At 39.7% G+C, this 18,066-nt stretch overlaps 2 protein-coding genes and 1 long non-coding RNA gene across 7 annotated transcripts; 2 read left to right on the plus strand and 1 right to left on the minus strand.

The window, feature by feature from the left end:
* Nucleotides 1–436: 436 nt before the first annotated feature.
* LOC120322713 lies at nt 437–3,076 on the minus strand. Its single transcript, XR_005562564.1, has 3 exons — nt 2,392–3,076; nt 1,200–1,666; nt 437–550 (listed from the first exon to the last, which is right to left on the minus strand). It is a non-coding gene; the product is annotated as an uncharacterized LOC120322713 (long non-coding RNA).
* SELENOK (selenoprotein K) lies at nt 2,804–6,475 on the plus strand. 5 transcript variants are annotated; one of them, XR_005562560.1, is made up of 5 exons: nt 2,804–2,883; nt 3,807–3,897; nt 4,639–4,719; nt 5,042–5,134; nt 6,199–6,475. XR_005562560.1 is itself a non-coding variant. In XM_027728126.2 (5 exons), exons 1-4 carry the CDS (start codon nt 3,289–3,291, stop codon nt 5,127–5,129), a joined length of 279 nt encoding a protein of 92 aa, XP_027583927.2. In that variant the 5' UTR covers nt 3,208–3,288; the 3' UTR covers nt 5,130–5,134; nt 6,199–6,475. The 5 variants fall into 5 exon arrangements, 3 of the variants coding, with proteins under 3 accessions (XP_027583927.2, XP_027583937.1, XP_039234682.1); XM_027728126.2 differs by lacking the exon at nt 2,804–2,883 and adding an exon at nt 3,208–3,307; XM_039378748.1 differs by lacking the exon at nt 2,804–2,883 and adding an exon at nt 3,400–3,567.
* Nucleotides 6,476–8,334: 1,859 nt separating this feature from the next.
* Nucleotides 8,335–18,066, plus strand: ACTR8 (actin related protein 8). Its single transcript, XM_039378727.1, has 13 exons — nt 8,335–8,457; nt 8,649–8,819; nt 9,676–9,786; nt 10,053–10,157; nt 10,801–10,974; nt 11,545–11,638; nt 13,621–13,753; nt 14,095–14,248; nt 14,429–14,524; nt 15,151–15,291; nt 15,717–15,981; nt 16,311–16,474; nt 17,144–18,066. The coding sequence occupies exons 1-13, from the start codon at nt 8,335–8,337 to the stop codon at nt 17,285–17,287; spliced, it is 1,875 nt and encodes a 624-aa protein (XP_039234661.1). The 3' UTR covers nt 17,288–18,066.

Below are 18,066 nucleotides of genomic sequence, written 5' to 3' on the forward strand. Positions count from 1 at the left end.
AGTAGTTGGCCCATGGTTTTGCTAGTTTTCATGAAAAAAAAGAAAACATTGATAAAGCACAGTAATATATTGCTCAGACAGCAGTACTCAGACAAATATACAATTCACAAGGAATTAAGACAGACAAATTTATGCTTAGAATAGAGTCTAAAAAAAATAAACCATCTAAAACAAACGACATTTAAAAAAATTTAAAGCCTATTTAGTATATTGGTGTTTTTCAGTTACTTAATGTATGGCCTACACTACTCTTCATGGCATCGCACAAATATTTACTTTGCCTGTTGTCAAATAATCACATCTCTCCAGTTTCCAAACAGCATCTCAGTTAACTTTTGGCTCTTACTCACCTCTCCCCAGCTCTGCTGCTCATGCCACTCACCTTCAGAAGCTCAACCAGCTCTACTCCTCAGAGCACTCACCCTCGAGAAGGGCAGCCCAGCTGGTTTGTGTTTCTGCTGCTGACTCCAAAAACGCCTCTTCTACTGGTTTTCCTTAAGCAGAGGTGCAGGTGGAGGGCCCCTGTTGTCCTCAACTTCCCAGCACCAGGCTGAAAGCAAGGGTGGGGTCACTGAAGAACTGTAGCGAGCACCAGCTGGAGACACCCGCCCTGCCCCTTGGGAAGGAGCAGCTGCTCAGGGTGGGATGTCAGGGCCATGGCAGCACCAGGAAGGAGCTCCCACCACAGCTTATGCCCACACCTTCTGTCCCAGCCCTACCATATATCCCAACTGCATGTGGATAACTCTTTTCCCATTCCCATTCCGCTTTTTGGTTTAGTTCCTGGCCAACAGATAACCAGGTTGACAATGCAACGCTACCATTGATTTTTAACCACATGTCTAAAACTTAAATATGGAAATAAGTTATAAATAATGTATACCTAAGTGCATTAAAAACAGTTAAAAATACTAACATTTTCACGTATCATTGTATACAATGGTTGGTTATTCTGACACTGTTAAGTACCTGGACATATTTTCTTGGAAAAATAAATGGCTAGGAATATACACACACCAGTACTCTCAATTTAAAAAGTATATTTCTTTTTGTTTCATTCACCAAAAATACATTTCAGAGAAATGTTGCATTGTAATTATGTAATCTTAGGGCATTAAAATGTTATTTATCATTACTTTATTACTAAATAAACCGAGACTATCTCACATTTTATTTAAAAACAAAAAACAACCAAGCACCTGAAGAACTCACTAGCCATCTTCTTTGTTGTTTGGGTTCTTTCTGTCATTTGGAAAGCAAAAAATACACTGATCTTTTCTGCATGATTAAAATATTCCCCCTGAAAAATAATACATTTAAAAATGGAATTGTTTGAACTCTTATTACATTAATTCATTCAGGACAACATTAACTGCATACAGAGCTTGAGGTCAGGAGGAATAATTACCTGCTCATATTCAGGTTCACTATTATGTTTCTGTGTAAAGTCCTGTGAAAAGTTTGGACTGTGATGTTTGGTTCTATATGAGCAAGGGTTAGTTTGTGTGTGTTTTCAATACACCACAAAATTCACAATACCTCCTTTAGGCTACTTAATGCCATTACTTTCCCATTTCTGTCCTCCCTCTTTTTGTTTTCGTCTTGGTGAACGTTGTATTTACAACTTGTGCAATAGTTCTTTAAATTTGCCGTTTTGTCTCAATGTCTAGTGAAAAGAAAATAAAATATATTAATTAAAATAATTTAAAAACAAGACTATATAATTTCCAGGTTAGCATATTAATAAAGGTATACATTTGTCATATATTTTCCTTAAGTACAGTTATTTTCTTATTATTTGACTACTATTTGAAAAAATTACCATAAACAGGACTAATTAAGAAAACAAATAGGTGCTGTCCCTGAATCATTTTAACATACTGCCTGTGTTTATGTCCATTATGCACTATTTTCTAAACACTTTCGTATTGTCCCATTTACTGAGTGGTAGATTACCCAGCTCTTACTTTAATGATAAACGTTTATTTTACAGACCTTGTTACAGATACTTTTCTTTCACAATTGCTTTCAGTTGTTTGCAAGAGTTTGTTTCTGAAAATTGAACATTTGTAAACATTTGTAAACATTTGTAAACATTTGTAAACACTTGTCAGTTGCAAACAATTTCTTTACTGAGGGGACAACTACACTGTCAGAGGCACGATATTACAATTTCAACTTCAGAAAACACTCCTGTGTTGTGCCCCTGTTAGCAAAGGACTTTACTGCATTATTAGGAAAATATAGCTGTTGCAAAGGAAGTATTAAAGTGCTTTTACATTCATTTTTCACTGCCATTGCCCAGCAAATTAAACATCCCTTGTCTACAGGTTTAGCTTAAAAAAAAGAGGAGGTAATATATTAAATTTGCCTATATAGCTGCATAGTTACCTCCAATTTTCCATGCATGGATTCTCCCTGAGAAAAAAAATGCTGCCACTATTTGCAGGGCAAAGCTTTTATAAAAATAAAACAAAACAAATGCTCAGCTTCCGCCTGAACATTCCCACAAACATAATGGGAATATACATAGCCACATATCTGTCATTAAATACAAGGAACAAAAGTTCCCTTTAGTCAAAAATGTTAAATAATCTCTCGACCTGGTCGTATTTCTACCATTATTACAGCAGGCGGCTAAGAACGTTTAGTTCTTATGAAACCCTGACAGACTACCAACTCCTGTTGTTGTTCTTAAAACGCTTAATGGACACGGCAAAGAAACTCCAACACAACGCTGGAACTACTGAAATAAATACGGTTTAAGGTGAAGCAGAACCGCCCGCTCTGAGGGAGGAGACGCCGCTCCCGAGCACCGCCCGCCTCAGGCCGGCCCCGCGGGGCGAGGGACACCCCCGGAACAGGGGCTGAGTGGGACACTCGGTAACGGGGGGGGCTGAGGGGGATTCTTCGTTAACAGGGGCTGCCAAAGGGGGACCCCTCGTTAAGAGATGCTGAGGGGGACCTCGTCGACAGAGGGTGCTGAGGGGGAGTCCCCGTTAACCGGGGTGCTGATGGGGAGTCCTCATTAACAGGGCGTGCTGAAGGGGACGCCCGGTTAACAAGGGTGCTGAGGGGTATCCCTCGTTAATACGGCGTGCTGAGAGTGACTCCCCGTTAACGGGAGCTGAGTACCGCTGTGTTATCTCTGGGATGGGAACCGGCCACCAAGCGCCGCCCCAGAGCGCCACAGCCCCGCCTTCCGGCCCCGGAAGGATCTCCGGGCGCCCCGTCAGCCGCCCCTGCTGCTCATGCGCAGCGGGCGGGGCCGGCGGGGCAGGAGCCGCCATGGTTTACATCTCCAATGGTGAGGGGAAGGGGCAGGGATCGGGACGCCGGGCGGGGAATGTCTGGGCAGTGACCGGGCAATGACCGCGGGCCCCGGGCCCGCTGCCAGGGGAGCCCTTGCCGGTGTCGCGTCCCCCCGCGCTCCCCGCGGCCTGCGCTGAGCTCGCCGGCTTCTGAACTGCGCTTGGGGACTTTGGAGGGGCCGAGCGTGGTCTGCGAACACCGGGAGCGTAACAGAACAGCACTTAAGCAACATGCGGGGAAACCGCCGCTGCACCGGTACTTTTTTTATAGGTTTCCTGGACGCAGAGCCCGTTTGGCGATGGTGAGCCCAGTAGTTCGAGTGCTTGGTCAATAAATTATCTCTAGGCAGTGAAACTCGCCGCCGTTGCCCATGACGTGAAGTTTCTCCCTCCCATTTGTAAATTCTGGACTCAGCAGATATGCTTGGGTGTACTGTGCTGTGCAGTGTCACACACTGAACATCACAGGATGTTTTGTGTCTGGATATGTTACAGGACAAGTTTTGGATAACCGGAGTCGGGCTCCTTGGAGTCTGTCATCTATAACAGATTTCTTCTGGTCCATAGCAGATTTTGTGGTTCTGTTGTAAGTACAAGTTAATTCTTTTGGTGAGCTTTATTTTAGATTTGACAGGTACAAACTACTCAGTACTATCAGTAACACAACAATAAAAGTGATGCTTTTACTCTTTAGCATTCTTATCTATAAATATTTTACTGTGACTACCTAGTTTTGTTTACTAAGCGCTACAGTAGTATTAATAAAAAGTGCATGAAAAGTGATGCTAACTTCTTGGAAGTTCAAATGAGTTTTCTTACATTTCATCTATTTTGATACTGCAAAAAAGAAAAAGCATACACTTTTGTTAAAGAGCTGATGTCTAATAGCTGATCCAATAATTAAGCAGTTACTTGGAGAATTTCTAGTGGTGACAAGAGGTCCTGGCTATGTAAAAATAATTACACAACAGTAATGACAAATTTATGGCCCCAGATGAAAGCCAGTTAAGAAACAGAAAGTTCTTGTGATGTGTTCAACAGTTCTTGATTATTTCAGTTACAAGTTTATACTTAATGCATTTCTTGCATATTTACCCAAAATGAGATTTTATAGTTTGAGCCTCGCTGTAATTTGGAATTACTTCAGATTTTAGTTTGATATGTAGGAGAAGAATTGCCAAGAATTAAACAACAGTGATCTTGGCAAGATACACCATTCATTCCTTAACATACTTACTGTTTTTCAGGCCATTTCTTATCTTGCAATCCAAAAATAGATGAACTATATCTACCAGTCAATTCACCTAACTCTTGTTTTATTTTTCAGTTTCCAGAGCATTATTCAACCCGATTTGAGAAGAAGAGGTTATACATCTTCCTCCTATTCAGGATACAATGACAGAAGAGGGTATTTTTTTCATATTCACACCAGTTCTGATTTTTTTTTACTTATCTTGGCAAAGTCACATGAATCTGAGTAGATTAATTGGGTTGTCTAGGAAGACTAAAATGTTTATCTGTATTATTGTTGATAACAATACACAGCTTTGGACAGCTTGAAAAATAATATAGCCTAACACACTCTGGAACTACTAAAGAATTATAAAAGAATGTTTTTGAAAGTGGGGTTAGAAACTGATTTTTTTTCCAAGGTTCTATATAAGTACTGTCATTTAGTGTTATATTTCTAGTTTAAAAGTTTAATGACAATAGAATTGCTTTCTTTTCAGGCCTCCAGCAAATCCTCGCCGTAGGATGGGTCGAATAAATCACTGGGGTGGAGGCCCCAGTCCACCACCAATGGCTGGGGGTGGATGAGGAAGGTAATTCCCAATCTGCTCTATCTTGCTTTCAATATTGGGGAGTTTCATAATTACAATAATCAAGGTTAAGGTATAACTTTTGCAGAAGTTACCAGAACAGGCAGATAATCAAAATGGTAGATACTTACCATTAAAGTGGAGGAGAAAAGGGAGGGGGAAAGGATGTTAAAAGATTTTGGGTCAGAAATGGTGGCTTTTAAGTGCACAGAAGTGGATATACAAAGTGTTAGCAAAGATTTTTGAACACAGCTTATAAAAAAATTATTTACAGCTTTTCATTTTTTTGGGCTGCTAATTTAAAGTCCTGTCCAGATCAGAAGCAATTGAAACTTTGCTTGCATTTCTAATAGTTATTGTATAACATATAGGGGTTTTTTTATTTTAAATAGATACTTAATAGAAAAGAAGGAAAATAATAAAATTGTTAAAAGACTTAGTAAAAATCTTTTTTTTTTTCCTATTACAATGATATAGCCATATAAATCTTGAATTCTAGTAAAGTATAAAAATCAGAACTGCTTAAAAATGGAGGCAAGAGCCCTGGTCTTTAAATTTCTTTCAGCTGCCTGAACTTTAATTCTGTTTTATTAGTTATTTTGGCTAGTCAGAGTTACATCTAACACTGTTTGTATATACAGTATGGTTTAATTTACTTCAAGACCTAAGTAAACAATCCTTGTCATCAATCACTCCTTATTGTTACCATCACAAAAGTGTTACCATCACTACCTGTAAGTCTAATAGGGAAAAGTTAGTTCATAACCAAAAAGCACATACACCAGTATTTCAGTTCTCTAGAAAAAGGATAAGCTTCTTTCAAATATGATGTTTTAGGGGTTTATTTTTCCCTTTTTGACTGGACATGAGGCCAGCAAAGACTCTGGGGTTGGGTTTCGGGTAATCACAGCAATGTGTAACCTGCTCAGGAATAAAATTTGAAAGTCTTTAGCATGTGTCATCTAGCTAAATTAAAAACAATTTTATTTTAAAATTATTACTTAATTTTATCTCAGAAAGAAAGGCCTCGTTGTCTTTAAATGTACTGCAATTGCTTTATCTTTTAGGTAAATGCCTGCTGAAGAGGCAGGCACAAGTGTACACATTTGCAAGATGAAAGGAAGAAGAGTTTAGTGGTGGACCAAATGAGTTTGAATATTGTGAATGTGTACATCTGACTGGAAACTGTTCTGTGATATAAGCAGATTAATGAAGTTGTACTGGGAACTCCTTCAAGGATCCAGTGTAACTGAACCACAGTTTTATTAAATACGTGTTTACTGTCTAAAGTCTTTGTATAGTTTCTGAATAAGTAATAAGTAAATTATATTTGGCTTGTCACAAGGCTGACTTTCTCATCATTTTTAGAAACCAAAAAATATGAAGTACAGTAAGTCCTTAGCTATTCAAATGAGAAAAAATACATATTTATAGTTGATACAGATGGTCCCTCAAGAGCCAAACTTAAAGCAGGGCTTCCTAAGAAGTTTTGTATTTACTCTGTCTTTGTCAGGAGAAACATTCTGTACTTTGCTGTATTGTCGTGGTGTTAATGACACTCTAAAAGCACTTTAAAAATGCAGTTTACAAATTACTTTGTTTTACAGTCCTTGCCTTTTACAAATTTGCTTCCTTAAGGCCCATAATGGGTTTTATAAACACCTCTTGAAACAGCCTCCTTCTCCATTATAAACTTACTCAAATGTATAAACCTATTTACTGTACAAATTTCGGTAAAACTTTGAGGTTTTTTTCAATAAAATTAGGTCTTGGGTTTAGTATGTGAAGAAAAAGGTAGTGAACTGAAATACTGTGTGCTAATGCACAGTTATTTTCTTTCAGACAGTAACTACCTTTTATCTACTTTACTCCATTTCAGGATGGGAGTTTCTTACTGTTCCTGGGGCTCATTTGGATTTGGTTTGTTGGGGGATTTTTTGTTTGGTTGGTTTTGGGTTTTTTTTTGTTTTGTTTAGAGAGGGCTAGATCTATTTGAGAAAACATTAGCTGACAAGAATCCAGATTATTTTCTACAAGGTGCCACTGCAAAATTTTTACTTAAGCCTCTCTATAAAGCTCTTGTTAAGGAAACTTTCCTATCTGACCATCCAGGAGCCACTCTGGCAGTCACACCCACACCACCTGAGCTGGGATTGAGGCCCCTTCACAGCAGGTGGTTCCAGTGAGCCCATGGGTGCCCTACTTGACTCCCCCCACACCCCACTCAACACACAGACCAGGTCTCCTTACCAGCTCGACCCTAGGTTTTCCCATAGGAGAGTCTCGGACGTCTGGATCCTTAAAATAATTTAATGTTTGTGCAATAAGTAAATAACAACATCTCGAGCTGGTGCCTCCGAGGAGGAACCCCGAACAAAGGAACGCCTGGGCTTTTACGCGCTCGCAGTCTAAGCAGTGGAATATCTGGTGGGCTCTTGCCTCGGGCTCCCGTCCCCCAGAGCTCACCCTGCAGCTCGCACTGCGCCCGCAGCCGGAGCCACCTGCACTGAGAGTACTGCCCACCTCTTGAACAGGAAATTAAAACACCCGACAGCGCCCCTCGGTTAACAGGCCCCTCCAGCGCCTCCCACTCCTGCTACGCGTACCCAACACAGAGTTACCACCTTTCGACTTGCTGTGTAACAGCATCCTTCAGCCTTAAAACCCAGCTCTTCCTCAGCTCCACTCAAACGTCCCACGTGCAGAGCTCACAGAGGAACTTGCTGCCCACGCACCAGGTGTGTACAGGTAGGCTGGCCATCGTTAGCTCTTCACAGGTGCATCGCGTACATCAGCCGTGCTGCGCTCTTAACACAGAGGCGTATTTTAAGCTGTTGGGGGGCTCTGTCACCCCTCCTGCAGTAACCGCCCAGCTCAGCATCGGCTGCTGCTCCCCAGGCTCCCTCGTTGCCGCCGCTCGGCCCCTCAGCGCGGGGGCCGGGGCAGCCGCTGTCCCCCGCACCTGCTGCAGCCGAGCCAGCCCGGGGCAGCGCCAAGAGGCTGCCGAGCCGCCCTCGAGCCGAGGGCCCCGGTACTTCCCGAGGGGCAGCGGTGCCCCCTCAAGCCGAGCCCCTCCCGGTACCTGCCCAGGGGCGGTGCCGGGCGCGGGTCCCGCCCGCTTCCGCCCCGCGCTGGGCCCGGCGCCGCTCGGCCCCGGCAGACGCGGCTTCCGCTCGGCCCCGGCAGATCCGCCCGGCCGGAGCATGACCCAGGCGGAGAAGGGCGAGGCGGAGAACGGGAAGGACAAGGAGCGCGACCGGGAGCGGGAGCAGCGCGGCGTTAAGCGGCCCATCGTCCCCGCCGCCGTGCCCGAGTCCCTGCAGGAGGTGAGGCCCGGCCGCGGCCGCTCAGAGCGGCGCTTCCTCCCCGCGCTGGGGCGGGCCCGGCCCGGGCTCGGCCTTTTAAAGGCCTGGGGAGGGGGGTGTGGAAGCGCAGGTGGGCTCCACGTGGGCGTAGGGAGAGTTCCAGGACGGCGCGGGAATTCTGTCTCACTCCGTGCGCGTTGTGCTGCTTTCAGCAAATACAGAGCAACTTCATCGTGGTGATCCACCCCGGCTCGACCACCCTGCGGCTCGGGAGAGCCACGGACACTTTGCCCGCGGGCATCCCGCACGTCATCGCCCGGCGGCACAAGCAGCAGGGCCAGGCGGCCTACAGGGACAGCTGGCTCCTCAGGGACGGACTCAATGTAAGCCGGGAAACACCGCGGCGCGGCCTCCCGGACCGCTAAAATCCGCGTTTGTTACCCATCTCTGTTGCATCTTTGTATAGTGCATATCTTCCCCTCATACTCTGTGTTTTTCCGGAGGAGAATACATCTGAAGTTCCACTTTTTTTTCATGCTTTTAATGCGCTGTCAGTAGGTTTGCACCAGGCTATGATTGGGTTTTATTTGATTTGTTTGTAATGAACTAAATCTAATAAATTGATAGATTGAGGGTTTATGCATGTTGATTTCCCTGTGCTGTGGTCTGGTACCACACTGGGTATTTCTTTTGATAGAATGCCAGCTGTAGGATTAAAATTGGACTTCTCCATTTGTGAATGTATTGGTTGCAAGTTGATTTGTGATTTAGATAACACAGCGAGTAGTTTTATTCCAGCCTGCTTAAAAAATAGATCTAGTGGTCTTATTCTTAATCTGCATCTGTAAAAAAATAAAAATTAATCAAATTTATGTCTCTAATATTAAACGTCAGATTTAAATAATTGAGATCTATTTAAACATTTTTGCTTGTACTTGATATTTCTGTAGTTAAAAAATGGCCTGACTGCATCATTTCAGAGATGAAGTCCAGCAGCCACTCCAGTCACTTAAAAGATTCAAGTTGATTTCGATAAATAAGTGTTGGGAACTCTAATATAAAAAATAATTTCTTTAAAAATAAGCATACATTTATTTTGCATTGTACAAATCTCTGTCCTTTCTACAGTCTATCAACCACAGTAATGAGTTCATTCTTTAACCATAGCTTCAGTATTACCAGTATGCATACGTGGTTAGAAAGTAAGTATTTACATTGTATATTTGGGGTTTTCCTTAGAAACCTGAAAGTACTGAGCAGAGACAAAATGGCCTTAAAATGGTGGACCAAGCAATATGGTCCAAAAAGATGTCGAATGGAGCGAGGCGTATTCCAGTGTCACCTGATCAGGTAACTCATTCTTAAGATTTTATTGAATTGTTCATTCATATAGTCCTTTAGTGTGTTGCTGTGTTTTAGTGGACAAGTATAGATATCCTTTTTACAGCAATTATGGATAATGCTATTGTGCAACCTATCTCTGAAGATCTGAGAAAATTAAGATTTAAAACGTTTCCTCGAGGGGTGGGGCCAAAGGGGTGTTTCCTTTTTCTTCCTTGCAAAAAAGTGACTGGTAAAATATTTATTGACAGGGTTTGTTTTTGATTAAATTTCAGGCCAGGTCATACAACAGACAGATGCGACCAGCTATTTTGGACCACAGCTCTGGGGCCAAGTGGACGAACACATCAAATCATCCTGAATTTTTGGTAGGAGAAGAGGTAAGATTTCTTTTCCTGCTGAATGAGGCTTTGTATGTTTAAATGCAACCATGTCAGCAGCAGCCATTTGATACAAGTTAGTATGTACTGCAAGACACATGAAGTTAGCCAAGCAATATATGAGAAACTTTACTGTGAAGTAATTGAATGTTTGTTATCATTCAGCAAGACCTGAGGGTTTCCCCCATCTGCCTAATAAGTGTCTTGGTTTCTTTGCTGCTAGAAATCAGTGTTTCTGCAGGGACTAGGTGAGAACTTTGTCCATATGGCAAAAATCAGAGAAAAGGCAAGAAACTGATAAAAATATCAGTACATGGAATCGCTGCTGAGTAACTAGGTATTCATGAACTTCAAAGAACTAGAATTATTTTAATTCCTCATTTGAGATAGTGGAAAAATATACTGTTTTGTTCAGTAGATGTCCATGGGTAAGAACATTCAAACAATTTAAACAACGTATTTATTGTCTTTAGAATAGTTTCAGTTAAGCCCTGTTACAATGAAATCCACTGTATTTCTGTCACATTGATCTGAGTGCTGCTGTATGTCTTATTATATCTGCTTCTGAAATATTTTTCATTCTAATATTTGTTGCTAATTTCGGGGGGAAAGCAATGCACAGAACATCATCTCTTATTTTTAGGCACTGTATGTTAATCCATTGGATTCTTATAATATACATTGGCCCATTAGAAGAGGGCAGTTGAATCTCCACCCGGGACCTGGTGGCTCCCTCACTGCAGTATTAGCAGACCTTGAAGTTATATGGTCACATGCAATACAAAAATATCTGGAAATACCACTGAAGGACCTAAAGGTGAGCTGTGAACAACACATTTAGGTGGGCTGTATGCACTACTATAAATGGTGCTGTAAAAGAGAATTAACTTGCTGTTATTGCGAGCCTCTTACTGGTGCTTTTCTTAACAAATACATTCTATGAGCATGGTTCCTAAGACATCATTTGGAATTTTGTCCGTGGCTTTAAGACAAAAATTGTTTATAGAACTTCTAAGGAGGAGGTTTAGAAATGCCGTTATAGACATTTCACAGTCTTAGTCTTCATTTGTTTGGGCTTTTTTATTGACTGTAAAGGAGGCACCTGAGGAAGAGTGGCCTAATACTTGTATAATTCCTTGCCCTTGCCAAGTAGGTGTTTTTCTCATGTCTGATGTACTTTTAAACATTTTAGTGGCCTATAAACTATTAGCTTGGCATGCACTTTGAACTCATTTTTTTTTAAGTATTAAAAACCTTCCCCTTTTCTACGATTTTGCTTTTTTTAATAACTTGTATATCGTGCTTTCTTCCTTAGCATCAGGTGTTCAAGAATGTAAAGAGAAACTTAATTTGAGAGCTGAATTTAATTTACTGGTTTTGTCTTCAGTACTACAGATGCATTTTACTAATTCCAGACATCTATAATAAACAACACGTGAAAGAACTGGTAAATATGATCCTAATGAAGATGGGCTTCTCAGGTAAAACCATACTTGAGCAAGAACTTAATGATTAATTAAGAATTTTTTTCCCTTAATGCATATTTTTGCACATCAATCCTGCTTTGGCTGGGACTAACATCTTCATCTTTTACTATTCACGTAACTGTTGTCTCTCTTAAAGGGGCAGAATGGTTGGCTAGTATTGAAACAAGTTTTTTGGTTTGCTGTTACAAACTGTGGGCTTCTCATTCAGCTGAGGCAAAAGTAGCAACAGTCTGATTTCTTAAATATTTCTGAAATGCACAATTTTAACTCTACAGAGTATTAAGATCCTTAGCCTTCAAAACAAAAGGGTATGATGGAAGATGCTGCTTCTGTCCCCTCTGGGGATGACATGATAGGAAGTTTCAGAGTTGGCTTAAGCACATAAAATGAAAAAATAAAAGCAAAACAACCATGCAATTCTTAGCTTCTGTATGTTTATTTCCAGACTGGAAAGCCCTCTGATGAAACTTTCCTTTCAGATAAACTTCTGGAAGTTTCTAGCTTGTTTTCTGGAAAGCACTGCTGCATTTTTAACCATCTTGCTTGGATTTCACATGTAGAGAAAACACAGAAAGTCATTACAGAAGGCGCAGTAACCCAACCATACTTAATTTAAAATATATCGGAGTAGTAGTAGTACCTTTGGTTCTGCAAAGTCATTTCTTTTTATTAGATATGCAAGGAATGAACAGGAAAAGTGGACAAGAATAATAAGTTAAATGATAGAGACTAGGCAAACAGTAAGTTAATTGTAAGATGTTGGAGATTAAAACTGCTGTTGTTTAATAATAGATCAATACAAAGTGCAAACAGTTTCCAAATATTACTCTCAGCAGAATATACACTTAAATATTATTGCTTAAGCAGTGAACCCATTTAACCTGTTCTACAAAGACATTCATTTTACAAAAAGAGACTTCTTATCTGAAGGAATTAAGTAGGTGGTAAATAAATACTGCAAAAAGAGGGAATGATCTCATGAGATTTAAATTTTGTTCACGTGTGTGTATATAGATTTGATTTGTTTCATCATGTTAAAATGAACAAGCCATATTGGCCATTTTAATTTTTGAGCAGAATGGTACTAGGTGATGCTTTGTTTGAATTCTCACAAGTTTTTGAATAGCAGTAATGGGAACACTACTACCTAGTAGTACTCTGTAAAAATGTACTAGCACTGGGATAGAAGAATTTGCGGTGGAATAGGAAGAATACCAAGAAAAAATAAAAAGGTTATTAGTCACCTGATACATGCAAGTCAGAAAGTAGCATTATTAACTCTTGAAGGTGCCATTTCCTCAATAATAATTTAGTAAAGAGGTGAACTAATTATACAGCATAACTGAATTATCTTAATCTATCTAAAAACATTTGCCTTCAAAAAGTAATTCTACTTACTGTCTACAAAGCACAGCTCAATTAAGCTGTTTTTTCCCTTCATTGCTTAGAAGGACAGACTGAAACCTCCAGTACATCTCAGGTTTAAGTGTGGGCTTGTGATACAAATGTACTCATTTGCAAAGTTAAAGGTAGATTGAAAGGAAAATAGAGGGGGAAATTGGACCTTATTTTATAAGTACTTAAAGAGCGTATCTAAAATGCTAATGGTAATGCTACTTGATTAAAACTAGAAAAAATTAGGAAAACAATTCATATGCATCTGATAACCAAAACCCTGCAATGCCAGCTAAAAAAAAAAAAAGTTTAGAGGCAAAATAATAATAATAATAATACAAAAAAGGGTTATTTGAGTATAGGCATCCACCCTGCCCTTAGCTTTCTCAGAACTTTTAAAGGCTCACCCAACAAAAAAAATCTCTAAATATCTTTGACCCCCTCTTCATTAAATACAGAGTCTTTCAGGGCAGAGTCAGACCATTTGCAGATCCTTAAAAGACAAGAAAACGTCCTCTAAACGTCAGCAACATGACTGGCGTTTGGCACGAATTTAATATAATTTTTTCTCATATTGCCAGGAATTATTGTGCACCAGGAGTCTGTCTGTGCTACCTTTGGAAGTGGTTTAAGCAGTGCATGTATTGTAGATGTGGGAGATCAGAAGACGAGTGTTTGCTGTGTAGAAGATGGTGTTTCCCATCGCAACACCAGGTATCTTATAATATGCAGGATTATTACAAGCATGTACTTAGTTGCTTACCAAAGGCTTGACTTTAAAAAGGAAAAATTTTCCATAAATACCATTTGGTTTTTTTACTGTGAGCCATGTAACAGGGTCATCTGTTAAAATATGAACCTTAGAGAATTCTGATGTCTTTAAAAAAAACCAAAACAGGCAGAGCTGATCAGAATTGATACTGTGCTCTGTAAACTGTCTGAAAGTCATGATCCTAGCATGTTGAACGTTTTCCAAGTAGTCCTTTGCATGCTACTACAGGCAGCCAGTGTTTCAGCAAATAAACAGAAAAATTTTCTTCTTCTCTGTGCTTTAGGCTGTGCCTTGCATATGGAGGATCTGATGTGTCAAGATGTTTTTATTGGCTTATGCAACGAGCAGGATTCCCATATAGAGACTGTCAGTTAACTAATAAGTTGGATTGCCTGCTGCTGCAGCACCTAAAGGAGACATTTTGTCATCTAGACCAGGTGAGAGGGGGAAAATAGTGTGTTCTCCAAGTAAAACTTAAAGAATTCAAGAATAGGTAAATGAAATCCATAGTTTGAAGAGTTTTGTTACTTTTTTTTGTTTCCTAGAGTTTAAATAGATTATGTGGCTTGATAAATTTAAAAGATACAAATTTTTGCTTACGTTGTTTTTGACTTTAGGATATTTCTGGATTGCAAGACCATGAGTTCCAAATTCGGCATCCGGATTCTCCAGCTTTATTATACCAGTTCCGATTAGGGGATGAAAAATTACAGGTGATTTTTTTTTTTAATTTAATAATGAGAATTGTATTGAGCATTAAGACTCAGAGCCTCACTTCATATGGGCCCAGTGCTACTAAACCCATGTAATTTATGGATTGTTCTTAAACTATTCTTGTTGACAGTTCTAAAACTAATTACCAAAGGTATGAAAGGGCCCAATGCAGCACTAGTGGACACACAAGACTTCCTAACTAGCTTTAGTCAGAATGGTTGTAGCTTCAACTGCATATGATAATTATCCTTCAAGTGCAAGGAATGGATGCTAATTTTTCAAATTAGCATCAATTTTTCAATTTTTCAATTTTTGCTAATTTTGCAAAGTTTTTCTGCTCACCATTGAATTTTCTAATTTTGTAACAAACTGTATTTGAGTATTTTTCATACAATGCCAGAATCTATAACAAAACTTGTATACACATACAAGTGGATTTGTTGGACTTTTTTAAATTATACGAAGGAAAAGATGCTTCAGTCTGTTACAAACTACTTTGGAAAAAACACCTCTATTTGATTTTGAGTTGTGAGGAAAAATAGAGCCAGGCTTTTCTTTTTTTACAGTAAATGTCGAAAAAAGAAAAACTGAATAGTAAACTCATACCAAGTCTCTCATTCTTCAGGCTCCAATGGCCCTGTTTTATCCGGCAACTTTTGGAATTGTTGGACAAAAAATGACAACTTTACAACACAGGTCACAAGGTGACCCTGAGGATCCTCATGATGAACATTACCTGCTAGCCACACAAAGTAAGCAGGAGCAGGTGTGTGAATGCTGGTTTTATTTTCATTAAGTATCACTTAACTGGGGAATAAAATGAGGACTCATTAGCTCATCTCAGAGACCAAAGTTTGTTACCTGGGTCAGAAGTATTAAAGAATATGTTTAGATTAAGGAATTATGGATGTCTAGACAAGTCTTTAATTAGAACTCTGCATTTTCAGAGTCTAAGAAGGCTTCATATTATAGGATTGATCAATCTGATGGAGTTCAAAATAAAACCCTTACTTTGAATGTGGGGATTAAAATAAAAATTAACAGATGAGGTAATAATGCAGTGCTTAACCTTACTGTGCAAAAAGGTGAAGGGAAGTACAATGGGGTTTAGTTAAGTCTTTGTATTGTTGTGTAACCTGCTGAAGATATTTTTGCATTTCTCATAGTTCAACTTCTTTTCTAATTTTTAAGTCTGCAAAAGCTACAGCTGATAGAAAATCCATGTCAAAGCCTGGTGCATTTGAGGGAGAATTGAGAGGCCAAACCTCAGACATTTCAGAGAGGATCTACCCACAAGAAGTGGAATTGGGATCTTCCCAGAGTGATTGTATGATATCTGGCAATGATTCAGAGGAACCTTTAACTGCTCACATGTCCAGGAAAACTGCTGTTTCTCAGTTTGAAGGCAAAGCCTTGGGCCTTGACAAAGCCATCCTTCATAGTATCGACTGCTGTGGTAAGAATTACATTTGTACAAGTCTTTAAAAGTCTTCCCAAAAAGAAATGTCAGTGTGGATTTATGTAACCCCTGTATTTTACTGAATATAAAGACATATGCCCCTAAATTTTATCATCTCGAGAGTAGCTACACTGTTTCTTACACTTGAATCTTTGTTGAAGTTTCTTGAGCTACATGTTTGGAATCTCCAGGGAACAGAAAAAGAAGTTTAAAATCAAACATCAGTTTCCATTCTAGTTTGACTTGTGCTAAATTAGTTGTAATACAAATACAGACCATATTAACTTTAAAAACTGCAGATATTTCTATATATCCATTCATTCCAGCATCTGATGATACAAAAAAGAAGATGTACAGCTCCATCTTAGTAGTGGGAGGAGGCCTTATGTTTCATAAAGCTCAAGAGTTCCTTCAACACCGAATTCTCAACAAAATGCCACCTTCTTTCAGAAGAGTTGTTGAAAATGTTGAAGTCATCACAAGACCTAAGGTAACTATTAACTGAGAGCTAAATGGTCAATAAACTATGATTGGTCAAAATCTTTGAAAAATTAAAAGTAAAAAATTCTGTCAAAACCACAGAGTAGTTGAATATCTGAGATTTAGGAGAGCTTTCAGCTTATCACATGGCACTGGCCAGTTAGAGGCAGGAAGTTAAAGACAGAGCAAGAGTGTTACTGGTATGGATCACTGAAGTGTTTATTAGCCAAAGGCCCTGTTCTTAAAGACACAGTTAGTACTAGCCTGTGAAGTTAACCTGTCTCCTCAGCAAGAAATTGTGATGTATTTTTTTTTAAATTAGTATTAAGGTAAAAGAAAACATGGCATTAAGATCAATTTTCATTTGGCATTAATCAGGCAAAGCTTGTAAATTTAAAACTTGAGTATATTTGAGAGCCTCCACTGCTGAAGGCAGAGTTTTCATGACATGCCTAAAAGGCATCTTAAAAAAAAAAAAAGGTGACTTCTCAAAATATCTTAAAAATTCTTTACATATTTTTATCTCACTATTTTTTCCTAGATAATATTGAAAAACCTTTCTCCTCCCCAGCCCCCCAGGATTTTAAGTGGTGAATAGTGTGAGAAAAAGTAGGATACAACTTGGACAACTATGCAAAATCAGCCCAGTGATTGTGTGCAATCTGTGTTTTGAATTTAGGATATGGATCCACGCTTAATTGCCTGGAAGGGAGGTGCAGTTTTGGCCTGTCTTGACACAACTCAGGAGCTCTGGATTTACCAGCGGGAGTGGCAGCGCTTTGGTGTCCGAATGCTACGAGAACGAGCTGCATTTGTGTGGTGATGGATGTGGCTGCAGTGGAACCTGCTTAACTCAAGATTCCTTTCCCCAAATGCCCCTTTTTTTTTTTTTCAGTGCAGATGTATTGATCTTCTGCTGATATATATTTTTGTATTTTATTAATATTGACTTCAACTGAGATTTTTCCAGAAGTGTTGCAAAAACAATCTTACTGAATGCACGTGACTTCAGCATTGCTACACTTCAACTTTGGAATTGTAGGCATTGGATTCTGTGTACAGAGTACCACAGTCATCTCCAAATTAACTGTATTTATACTATACAGGTTATGTATATTAAAACTGCACGATGTGGGAACTTAAGGTATATGTGGGAGGCGTGTCTGAAGGCACGAGGGATGTGCCGGGGCAGTTAGGCCCAAGAGAACATGTGTGGTCACATATAACTCTATTGGCTGAAGAAGTCACATGGTATTCAGGGATATAAGGAGCGGGAATTTTGAAATAAACTCTTTGATTACACCACCACGAGGAGCAGATCATTCCTTGTTATACAAGGGCCTCGCCGTTACAGGTTTAAAATGTTGATGAGACAGATGTTAAGTCAAGATTCATTCCAGGTACATGGACACAGAAGCAACAGCTGAAGAGTGCAGCTGTGGGTTTAATGTCTTACTCTGACTCTATCCTAACATTACCAGGAGATGAAGTTGTTATATAAGTGATCATTATGGAAAAAAGTGAAATGACGAATTAAAAGTACAGTTGCTGTTGGTATTTTACTTATGTAATAAATTATATTATTCAGTGAAAAGACAAGAA

This window comes from Pipra filicauda, unplaced genomic scaffold (assembly GCF_003945595.2).
Source record: "Pipra filicauda isolate LSUMZ 115617 unplaced genomic scaffold, ASM394559v2 scaffold103_size3290846_pilon, whole genome shotgun sequence".
NCBI lineage: Eukaryota > Metazoa > Chordata > Aves > Passeriformes > Pipridae > Pipra > Pipra filicauda.